General features: G+C 38.8%; 1 protein-coding gene across 1 annotated transcript in view; it reads right to left on the bottom strand.

Moving 5' to 3' along the window:
- The window catches only part of LOC140573608 (multidrug resistance-associated protein 1-like), a 41,310-nt gene extending 29,534 nt beyond the window's left edge, over positions 1-11,776 (bottom strand). The window contains exon 1 of the mRNA XM_072693046.1: positions 11,735-11,776. Coding sequence (XP_072549147.1) covers positions 11,735-11,776 — 42 coding nt within the window. The remainder of the gene's footprint in view (positions 1-11,734) is intronic.
- Positions 11,777-12,662: the final 886 nt, after the last annotated feature.

The following is a 12,662-nucleotide window of genomic DNA, read 5'->3' as shown; positions in this document are numbered from 1 at the left end:
GATGGGTTATGATTATATAAAATCCTGACCTCACTAAGGCTATTGTTACTGAATGCAATCAAATCCTCACAACAATGCTCCTTCTCCAAAATCTAGTAGAACATCGAAGATCAAAGAACAAAGCAAGATCAGCTCTTTTTGATAGCCTTGATTTCAGAAGATACAGTGAATGAAAAGTGTCCCAATACTTTTGTCCACATGGTGGATTTGAACCTAAATGTAATGACTAAGCTTTGGGCTTTGGTCTGTGCTATTCTGGGCCTTTCTGAGTGAAGTGTGCACTCTTCGAGCAGCAGAATGTAGCAGTAAAATGTGACACAGCCGGAGGTGTAGCTCTGATGGTAGACCGCCGTCTCATGCACCCACTCTGTTCAGGGCAGGTGACTCAGGGCCGCTTCTGCTTCATGAAGAAAACCATACGTCTGGATGGAAAGATCCACCGTCTGCCCTCAGTGTGTTAAAACCTGTGGCTAATGTCACCTGACAGCTGCTGGCATGAGATCTAGCAGACTGCCCCAGTCTGATGCCCTTTACTGTAAGGACCCTCTCATCACTCTCTGTTCCCACAGCCGTCTCTCCTGCAGGGGGGCCTCGTTCCTCCTATTTCATTTCCCTTAGTTATCATTCCGGCTCGTCATCAATAAAAACTCTCTCCAGATAAATCCTGTGAGTCTGATCGTGATTGGATGAGAAGTATAAACAGACTCCATTTTGACTCCCTATTGGTTTATAAGAGATCCATCACACCTGCACACGTCCCGTCACTCTCCAGCGAGCTCACAGCAGACGTTTGTAGTCTAGTATGAAGACTGTGTCCGTGGCAGAGACTCAAGAGAGCTGCAGTGAAACGTCCCGACTGAGCCCCACATTTACATTCCAATAAAGCTTATTGATCACACGCCTCTGAAGTCTGACTTTCTGCAGCTTTACAGAACTTCTAGACAACGACTCCTCATATTTTCCTCCATGAAGCTCATGTTGATGCTCAGTAGAGCACAGAGACGCTCCTTTAATAGAGCTGATATTACTGAAATGCTTCATTTTCAATGGGCAGATCTGCAGCTGAAACAGGAGCCTAGTGCAGCCCAACATTTTTAACATCAACATTTTAATAGATCATTCTCCTCATTATGACTTTTAGAGAAATGGGTTTTTTTTTGGGGGGGGGGGGGGGGGGGGGTAGTGCACTATAGACCCCTGTGGCGCGGCCTAAGCTTTCAGTCTTTGTTTTCCTTCCATTACTTTTACTTTTCTACTTGAAGTGGTTCTGAAACCAGTACTTTTACACTTTTACTGGAGTAAAAAGCTTCAGTTGATGCTTCAGCTTCTATAGAAGTCTTTTAAACCCTCGTATCTCCACTCACTTCTCCCTGAGGAATGAATGAGAATACTTTTCGCACCTTTGGTCACCATTGCTGAACCAAACCTCAGGACCCAGTTCTGCCGTCCAGCTGAATCCTGATGAGAGTGAAAACGCTGACCACTGATTAAACCGCTGTAAACTTCAGTGATCGCCGGCATCATGGAGGTTGCGCAATTACGAATGCTAAACAAACCGTGGAGTGAGGTGGGGTTATTTACTGGAACTAACAGCAGCTCAAAGTTGCTGAACCTGCTCCTGGAGCTGTTGGGTAATCCAGGAATAGGTCAAACATGTAAACACACTGGCCTGACAGCCCATGACCCAGAACCCCTGTGCCTTCTGGGTGAAATCCAGCCAGCATTTAACACTCAAACTCTCTGAGCAGCTCATCCCAATTAGCATGGCGCTAACCGCCGGCCGATTGGACTTGCTGTAGGCGATCGGGATCGATCTCTGACCCCAGATGCGTCTGATTAGCCAGGACATGTTTGGCGTCTGACGTGCGCTTCTTTACTTTACGACAGCAGATGCTAAGCTAACACTGATAACAGATACTTGCATTGGACTGTCACCAATATGCTCGTTTCTGTAAACACTCGCCCCAAAACTCGCCCCATTGATTCGCTTCAAAAAGTTAATACGCTAAAATAAGTCACACCGTGTTCTGAACCCCGTCCCTTTACCAAACGAATGAAGTGTTGGGGTGTGTGTGTGTGTTTACAGAGATAAATCTGGTGACAGTCTAAGTCCAGTGTTTGTTAGCAACATTAGCCTAGCTCCTCCCATTGTCAATCCGAAAGAAGCACACGTCAGATAGCAAACATGTCTTGGCTGATCGACTGAGTCTGAGGTCAGAGATCAATCATGATACTTTGATTTTTTTCACCACACTGATCTGTACGCTATATGTCCAAAAGTTTGTGGACACCCCTTTTTAGTGAATGCATTCCGTAACTTTAAGCTGCACCCATTGCTGACACAGATGTGCAAATGCACACACACAGCTTGTCTAGGCCCTGTAGAGAGGTACTGCCAATAGATTAGGACTCTCTGGAGCAAATAGTAAACATGCTGCCTAATAATGCCAGGCGTGGGCTGGAGCTGCATTGAGCTGTGGAGCAGTGGAGGAACTGTGGTCTCTGGAATGATGGTGGAGGAGCTCCATCCAGTACTTTATTATCCAACATCCTGACCTCACTAACGCTCTTGTTGCTGAATGCAATCAAATCCTCACAGCAATGCTTCTCAAAAATCGAATGAAAACTCTTTTTAAAAGCCTTGATTTCAGAAGAAACAGTGAATGAGCCGGTGTCCCAATACTTTTGTCCATGTTGTGTACCTGTATGTTCGGTCTCTATATAGGTGAGACCCTGTTTGTTTCTGTGTGCGCTGGTGAGAAATACTGCACACAGGTTTGAAGGCGTTTGGTGGTGTGTCAGTGCGAGAGTCGGCCGCTGGCTGGACTTCAGAGCTGTGTACAGTAAGTCACACGGTTCACTTCATATAAAAGAGAGCCGAGACAGAAAGAGGAGGCCTCGGACTACTGGCACACAAGCTCTTTCTGTAGGACTGTTTGCTCAGTGCTGTGGTTTAAGGTGAGCGAGGACAACCAGCTCCAGCTTTCCCAAGCAGAACCTCTGGTGTCCGGTGAACGCTGTGACCTCGTATACAGCTGTTTGCGTATCTGTTTACTTATAAAATCTACATTCTATACATACACTGATCAGCCAGAACATTAAAACCACCTGCCTAACACTGAGTAGACCCTCCTCGTGCTGCCAAAACAGCTCGGTGTCCTGCTGTGGTATCTGGCTCCTTCAAGATCCTTCAAGTCCACCATGAGCATCAGTGAGAGCCTTGGGCACCAATGTCCCATGTCCCTCCTTGGAGCACTTTTGGTAGGCACTGACCATCACTGTATACCAGGAAGGAACACCCCAGAAGACCTGATGCTTGATGTTTTGGAGATGTTCTGACCCAGTCGTTGTCTAGAACATCACAGTTTGCATAGGACTCTCTGGAGCAGATAAACATCATGACTCTATTGAGCTCCATGCTGCCTAATAATGGCAGGCGTGGGCTGGTAGAGGGGTATAAAGCCCCCCAGCTTTGAGAAGCTGTGGAGCAGTGGAAGAACTGTGTTCTCTGGTATGATGATGGTGGAGCTCCATCCAGTAGTTTTTAATGGGATGGTGATCATCCAAAATCCTCACTAACGCTCTTGTTGCTGAATGCAATCAAATCCTCACAGCAATGCTCCTTCTCCTAGTAGAATCTAGTAGAAAGTCTTCTTCTCTGGACAGTAGAGACAGTTACTCCAACAGAAGTAGGAGAAACTCTTTTTAATTGCCCTGATTTCAAAAGAAACAATAAATAAAAAGTATGTCCCAATACTTTTGTCCACTTTTATCCATATAACAGTGTGTTTTTCTGGGAGAGAGCAGGAGTCCAGTTTGTGGCCGGTTGCTATTTTTGATCAAAGATTAGGGTCGACGCGGTTCTTGGAACGTATTTCGGTTAGAAAGCCAATGGAGTCCACCAGAGTCCACCCCAGCCTTCACCGCTCTGCTCTTTTACCACAAACTGTTTCAATGACCTGCAGAAACCTGGTGACACTTCTCAGAAATAACGATTCAAAAATACACAGGCAGGAGGGCTCGATCGATGACATCACGCTGGACAGGCCTCCACCTTTCCCCCACATGGTGAAATATACAGCAGTGGTGAAATCCTGCACTGTCCATCAGGAGTTTGAGGGGCGCCTTCAATCTTCCAGGAGAACATTTTCCAAGAAATGTTGGATTTTTGCTGGAAGATTCCAGTGAAATAAGAAAAGTTATTAATTAGCTTCATCAGAGAGTCTTCCTCAGTATGAACAGCAGCTCTTACCTAAATAATAATCCATTAATAATCTATTAATGATCCATAAATAATCCATTAATGATCCATTAATAAATCATTAATGGATAATAAACAATCCATTTTAGTGAATAATGAACAAAAAACCACGGACGTGAGAAATGAACAGTTCTGAGAGAAAGGGCCTTGATCAAGGGCCCAACAGTGGCAGCTTAGTGGACCTGGGTATCGTTAACCGGTGCTGCTCTGGCGCCGTGGTTACAGTGCAGGGTTATTGATAACCAGGGTTTGTGTATATTGTTCATTCTTAAGATCTGACTGAAACCTGATTGGCTGAGGGACGTCCTGAGCTGTTGTAAAACACTCCCATCTTCACACATATGACCACAGCATATATACATATATAACAGTATTATACATCATTTTTAATATTTTAGATTATACAACAATATAATAGAAGAAGTGGAATTAGCGCCCTCTGGACAAAAAGCCAAACCTGCTGCAAAAGGACAGCATGCTCACTTATTACATACGTGTAAGTGTGCATTGCATAGCGTGTACAGAGTATAGTATAGAGTATGAGCATAGTGTATAGCATAACAGTAGTGCATAGTGTTAGAGTATAGTGCCTAGTGTAAGAGTGTAGTGCATAAGATAAACAAATGTAGTGCATAGTGTAAGTGTATAATGTACAAATCAAGTCATGTCAGGTTTGAGCTTAACTGTTTTAATGTAAGAGTGTAAGAGTGTACGGTATAGTGTATAGCATAGTGTAAACATGTAGTGTACAATGTATAAGGTATAGTTCATAATCTTATTAGTGTAGTGCATAGTGTAAGTATGCATTGCATAGTGTTAAAGTATAGTGTAAGAATAGAGTGTATAGTGTGAAAATATAGTGGATAGTGTAAGTGTAGTGTACAATGTAAAGAATATATAGTGTGAGACTATAGTGTATGAATATAGTATGTAGTAGTGTGTATTGTAAGAATATAGTATATAGTGTAAGTGTATAGTGTAAGAATATAGTGTATAGTGTAAGTGTAGGGTACAATGTAAAAATATGTAGTGCAATAATGTAGTATATAGTGTAGGAATATAGTGTATAGTATAATAATATAGTATACAGCGTGAGAATATAGTGTATAGTGTAAGTGTATAGTATATAGTGTAAGAATATATTGTATAGTCTAAATGTATAGTATATAGTATAAGAATATACTGTATAATGTAAAATATAGTATATAGTGTGAGAATATAGTGTATAGTGTATGAGTGTAGTGTACAATGTAAAGAATATATAGTGTTGAGAATATAGTGTATAGTGTAAGAATATAGTGTATATTGTAAGTGTAGTGTACAATGTAAAATATATAGTGTAAGAATAAAGTGTATAGTGTAAGGGTATAGTGTAAGTGTATAGTGTAAGAATATAGTATGTAGTGTATAATGTGTATAGTGTAAGTGTATAGTGTAAGAATATAGTATGTAGTGTATAATGTGTATAGTGTAAGTGTATAGTGTAAGAATATAGTATATAGTGTAAGAATATAGTGTATAGTGTGAGTGTAGTGTACAATGTAAACATATATAGTGTAAGAATATAGTGTATAATCTAAGAGTGAAGTGTACAATGTAAAGAATAAATAGTGTAAGAATATAGTGTATAGTGTAGGAATAGAGTACATAGTGTAAACGTATAGTGTATAGTGTATATATAGGGGTAAGAGGCAGGAATGACATTATGTATTATATAGTCATGTGACACATTTCCAAATAGACTGCAGGTTATCCAAACAGGCCAGACCATTCAGTTAAATTCACAAATCACGCCACGTCACGTTTCACATCCATGAGCTATTTAAGGACGTGTAACACAGCTGACTGGACTGGGTGGCTTTGAAGCGCCGCTAATCGTCTGAGGCTGAAACAGAAGAAATGCCACTGACAGAGATGAGGAGCGAGGCAGGCTGCAACATGTCACATCACCCACGTAAGTCATTACAGCCTCTCGCCTCGTTACAGTGTGAGTGATCAGAAATGCCACTCTGCCACTTACTTACTGCTGAGTTTACAGGAGAACTGCTAGTGATGTTTTTTTGGGCTAAACAACCCCAAAAAATACACTATATGTCCAAATGTTTGTGGACACCCCTTTTAATGAATACATTCAGTTACTTTAGGTTGCACCCATTGCTGACACACACGTGCAAATGCACACACCAAGTTTGTCTAGTCCTCTATCGGGCTCTCTGGAGTCCAAATACTTTTGTCCATATAGTGTTAGAGAAGAACTGCTGGGGGAACATGAGATCAACAGTAGGTGATAATAGGGGAAATTAAGGGGTGTGTGTAGAAGAGTAATTTTCGTTTGGCAGAGGATGTAGATGTGGTTTGGGTAAGTGTTGCTTGGGGCTCTGGGAGGGCGAGGACAGGCACTGAGTGTACACATCATTTGTTGAACACAAAAGAGAAACGAAAAGCTGATAATATCTCAGATTTAACCTGGAATTTGAAAGCGGGTCACACTAAAAGAAGCATTGATGGACACATGGCTAAAGTACAGTGAGACTTCAGGGACTTTCACTGTAGACTATATTTACACTATACACAGTTTACAGTGTAAGAGCTTTGTGCATAGTATTAAATTATTAAAGGAAAATGTTAAAATATAGTGTAAAATATATATTTAATAGTGTAAGTGTAGTGTAAGAGTATAGCGTATAGTGTATACTGTACAGTGTAAGTGTATAGCGTATAGTGTATACTGTACAGTGTAAGTGTATAGCGTATAGTGTATACTGTACAGTGTAAGTGTATAGTGTTTCCTGTGCAGTGTAAGTGTATAGTGTATAGTGTGTAGTGTAAGTGTATATTGTATAGTGTATAGTGTAAGAGTAGTGTATAGTGTAAGGGTATATTGTATAGTGTAAGAGTAGTGTAGAGTGTAAGGGTATAGTGTATAATGTAAGTATATAGTGTATAGTATATAATGTAAGTATATAGTGTATAGTGTAAGTGTAAGAGTATATGTGTAAGACTGTAAGAGTTATACTGTATAGTGTATAGTGTAAGTGTGTACTGTAAGAGTATAGTGTACAGTGTAAGTGTATAGTGTGTAGTGTACAGTGTAAGTGTATAGTGTGTAGTGTACAGTTTAAGTGTATAGTGTATAGTGTAAGAGTAGTGTATATTGTAAGAGTATAGTGTATAGTGTATAGTATAAGTGTAGAGTGTATAGTGTGTAGTGTAAGTGTGTAGTGTATAGTGTAAGTATGTAGTGTTTAGTGTAAGTGTATAGTTTATAGTGTGAGAGTATAGTGCACAGTGTATAGCGCAAGTGTATAATGTGTATAAGTGTGTAGTGTATAGTGTAAGAGTTTTGTGTATAGTGTATAGTGTAAGAGTTTTGTGTATAGTGTATAGTATAAGTGTATAGTGTATAGTGTAAGAGTTTTGTGTATAGTGTATAGTATAAGAGTATAGTGTATAGTGTATAGTGTGTAGTGTATAGTGTATAGTGTAAGAGTTTTGTGTATAGTGTATAGTATAAGAGTATAGAGTATAGTGTATAGTGTATAGTGTATAGTGTGTAGTATGTAGTGTATAGTGTATAGTATAAGAGTATAGAGTATAGTGTATAGTGTATAGTGTGTAGTGTATAGTGTACAGTGTTTCTGCAGCTGGAAGTGGAGACACGTGATGACGCCCAACCCCAGTCTTTCTATCTCTACGCTCTGAACAGAGGAGAGAAATAAGAAAGACTGAAAGTGATTTTCTATATGAAGAAGACCAAGTTCGGACAGGTTCGGCTCGCGAGTCCGGAGGACGGAAGGACGCTGTGTGGATATTCTAAATATAACAGCAGCGAGGTGCGTAATGCATTCTGGGATATTTGGCTGTACCAAGTCCACACAAGTCACCTTCTGGTGCCTCCTGGATGACACAGGCAGAACAAGGACACATCCGGGCATTCGGACTGTACTCGGCTAAATGTGAACAGAGCGGGACTTGGGCTGCAATGGATGATGTTTCACAAGAACACAAGAACACGAGTACAGAGAACGCAGACACAGGATAGCCGTTCAAGTTAAAGTTAAAGTTAACATTAAGTTAAAGTTTAAAGTTAAAGTTAACAATAAGTTTAAAGTTTAAAGTTAAAGTTAAGTTAAGTTAAGTTAAGTTAAGTTAAGTTAAGTTAAGTTAAGTTAAAGTTTAAAGTTTAAAGTTAAAGTTAAGTTAAGTTAAGTTAAGTTAAGTTAAGTTAAGTTAAGTTAAAGTTTAAAGTTAAAGTTTAAAGTTAAAGGTAACATTAAGTTAAAGTTAAAGTTAAAGTTAACATTAAGTTAAAATAAAAGTTAAGTTAAGTTAAGTTAAAGTTTAAGGTTAAAGTTAACATTAAGTTAAAGTAAAAGTTAAGTTAAGTTAAGTTAAGTTAAGTTAAGTTAAGTTAAGTTAAGTTAATTTAAGTTAAGCTAAGTTAAGTTAAGTTAAAGTTTAAAGTTAAAGTTTAAAGTTAAAGTTAACATTAAGTTAAAGTAAAAGTTAAGTTAAGTTAAGTTAAGTTAAGTTAAGTTAAAGTTAAGTTAACAGTAAGTTAAAGTTTAAGTTAACTAAGTTAAAGTTAACATTAAGTTAAAGTTAAAGTTAAGTTACGTTAGGTTAGGTTTAAGTTAAAGTTAAAGTTTAAAGTTTAAAGTTAAGTTACGTTAGGTTAGGTTTAAGTTAAAGTTAAGTTAAGTTAAGTTAAGTTAAGTTAACTTAAGTTAAGTTACGTTAGGTTAGGTTTAAGTTAAAGTTAAGTTAAGTTAACTTAAGTTAAGTTAAAGTTAAGTTAACAGTAAGTTAAAGTTTAAAGTTAAAGTTAACATTAAGTTAAAGTTAAAGTTAAAGTTAAAGTTAAAGTTAAGTGAAGTTAAAGTTAACATTAAGTTAAAGTTAAAGTTTAAAGTTAAAGTTAAAGTTAAAGTTAAAGTTAAAGTTAAATGAAGTTAAAGTTAACATTAAGTTAAAGTTAAAGTTTAAAGTTAAAGTTACAGTTAAAGTTAACATTAAGTTAAAGTTAAAGTTAAAGTTACGTGAAATTAAAGTTAACATTAAGTTAAAGTTAAAGTTAAAGTTAAAGTTAAAGTTAAAGTTTAAAGTTTAAAGTTAAAGTTAACCTTAAGTTAAAGTTAAAGTTTAAAGTTTAAAGTTAAAGTTAACATTAAGTTAATGTTTAAGTTAAGTTAAGTTAAGTTAAGTTAAGTTAAGTTAAAGTTAACATTAAGTTAAAGTTAAAGTTAAAGTTAAAGTTAAAGTTAAGTTAAAGTTAAAGTTAAAGTTAAAGTTAAAGTTAAAGTTAGCCATTATAGTTGACCAGAACATTCCCAATGTAAAGTAAAGCCCGATGCACACCAGGCGCGCTGTGATATGTCCAAAAATCTGAAGCATTGTGGGTAATGGGGAATGCACACCGGTGCCGGCTCCGCACGTCGCCACGCACAGACGCTTCCTGACTCCGAGCACTGCTCAATTCCTCAGCGCACCACAACGCGCCACACAGCATTAAATGAAAGCCGTATGGAGAGGCCACGGGAGTCACGTGACTTGTCATTTACACAGAGAAAGGCAGCCGCTCTTTCAGTAAACAAACAAACGCCGAGGCCAGGTTAGATCAGCTAATGTACAGCTGGGATCTTTCAGCTGGAAAACAGCCAGTTCACAGTGGGGGACATCCCGTACGTATACACTGGACTTAACTGCAACACAGTACTGATACATAACATGCATAACATCTGCACTATAATAATGTGCACAGCTGTACAGATGTTCATTTTCTGTTAATGTTTCTATAATTATATCTGTACATAATCAGAATTTTTTAATCTATATGTCTGTCTGTCTATCTGTCTATCTATCTACATATCTAACCGTCTCTGTCTATCTGTATGTCTGTATGTCTGTCTGTCTATCTGTCTATCTATCTATCTATCTGTCTATCTATCTATCTATCTATCTATCTATCTATCTATCTATCTGTCTATCTATCTATCTATCTATCTGTCTATCTATCTATCTATCTATCTATCTATCTATCTATCTATCTATCTATCTATCTATCTATCTATCTATCTAGTGAAGGGACTGTATATACTGTAGGAGTATAGAATACGGTGGTGTTGAAACACAGGGCTTGTTTTTCTACTGACCCCCCCCCACACACACACACACTGTGATCATGGCCGCACTTTTGATCTGTGAGTAAACGTCTGCAAACACACGGGCCAGCTGTCTGTGTTCATACTGACAGCTGAAAACCTGCAAATCAGTAATCTGTGGGGTCAGGGGGGTGCAGTGGGTTTGCCTGAGGGTACATCTCCACTGCATTAGAAATATGAGCTGCACAGGTTCACACAGACGCCGCAGCGAAAGTTGGTCAGTGAATCACTGGATGAAAAATTCATGACTCATATTAGCAGCCCGTTAAAAAAATGATCTCTTCCAGGAATCAATCATGCACACACACACACACACACACACACACACACACACATACTGTACACCAACATTACACCACCACTCATTGGGGAATAGTCGGGGGGGCTGGGGAGGGTAGCCTTGTGTTCATATTTACACAGCATTAACTTCGTAAACGACAGACTCACTGTGTCATGCAGTTTTGTCTCTGTTAACTATTCACAAACTACAATCAGTGAATCAGTATCCAGTATGAATTATTCAGTACCCACTATGTATCATTCAGTATCCACTCTGAATTATTCAGTATCCACTCTGAATTATTCAGTATCCACTATGAATTATTCAGTATCCACTATTAATCGTTCAGTACCCATTATGTATCATTCAGTATCCACTCTGAATTATTCAGTATCCACTATGAATCGTTCAGTATCCACTATGAATTTTTCAGTACCCACTATGTATCACTCAGTATCCACTATGAATTATTCAGTATCCACTATGAATCGTTCAGTACCCACTATGTATCATTCAGTATCCACTCTGAATTATTCAGTATCCACTCTAAATTATTCAGTATCTACTATGAATCGTTCAGTAACCATTATAAATTGTTTTGTATCCACTATGAATCGTTCAGCATCCACTCTGAATTATTCAGTATCCACTATGAATCGTTCAGTAACCATTATGAATTGTTTCGTATCCACTATGAATCGTTCAATATCCACTATGAATTATTCAGTAATGAATTATTATTATTATAACATCCATGACCATGAACTATCCATAAACTATACATTCTTGTGTGTGTGTCTATATAAATGAATATATATATATATATATAAATGTAGTATCCACTGAATTATTCGTAAAAAACTATAAACTGTCCATAAACTATATATATATATTTATAGATAGATAGTTAGATCAGTATCCACTATAAATGATTTACTATTATTAAAACAGTGGAATAACAGCAGTGATTAATTCCACACAGTGAGTAAATGTGCCTCACTCTGTCTCCTGCTCTCTTGCTCTGTAACTCACCCAGAGAGGGTCCAGGCCACTGAGGGTGCAGAGGTCATCCATCCAGAATCCTTCTGTTCTCCTCCGGCGTCTTCTTCTCCACTGTACACAGATTTCTGCTCAAATTCACACACTTTCCCTCATCCACACCCTCCTGAAGCCACTACACCTCTGTTAGTTTGTGTAGTCTCAGTCTCAATCAGTTCACTGGCCTGTGGGACTCTCTCTCTCTCTCTCTCTCTCTCTCTCTCTCTCTCTCTCTCTCTCCTGTTTGTGCTCAGGTTGTTGCTGCTCTTCTGTTTAAGACCGTCTCTCTCCTCCTTCAGAAGGTGGGCGCAGGATTTGGCTCTTAGGCCCACCTCTTTCAGTCTCTCTCACTCTCTCTCTCTCTCTCTCTCTCTCTCTCTCATGCCAGAGGCCACAACACCACAGACACAGCCAAAGCCCCACCCACACCCTGCTTACACTCTTTCAGGTTCAGCCTCACACACACAAACACACACACACCCCTCACATGGCAGGGGAGAGTGTTTTGAAGGTGGTGGGTTTAACTGGGAGAATGTTACTCCAGTGACTCCAGCTCACAGAGGGGGTGACAAACCCAGTCCAGTCACCCAGTTTCACCTTCAGTAGAACACTGATGGGTTTGTTCCATCCCGAGTTTTTCCAAATCCTAACACTTTCACTTCTACTCCAGTCCATCACCGAGGACAGAAATCTACAGTATCCACTATGAATTATTTAGTATCCACTATGAATATTAGGTATCTGTTATGAGTTATTCAGTATCCACTATGAGTTATTCAGTATCCACTATGAGTTATTCAGTATCCACTATGAAGTATTCAGTATCTACTATGAAGAATTCAGTCTCTACTATGAATTATTCAGTATCCACTATGAAGTATTCAGTATCCACTATGAAGTATTCAGTATCCACTATGAGTTA

This window comes from Salminus brasiliensis, chromosome 12, assembly GCF_030463535.1.
Source record: "Salminus brasiliensis chromosome 12, fSalBra1.hap2, whole genome shotgun sequence".
Lineage (NCBI taxonomy): Eukaryota > Metazoa > Chordata > Actinopteri > Characiformes > Bryconidae > Salminus > Salminus brasiliensis.
Note: the sequence above shows the minus strand (reverse complement) of the source record. Positions and strands in the feature narration are given on the sequence as shown.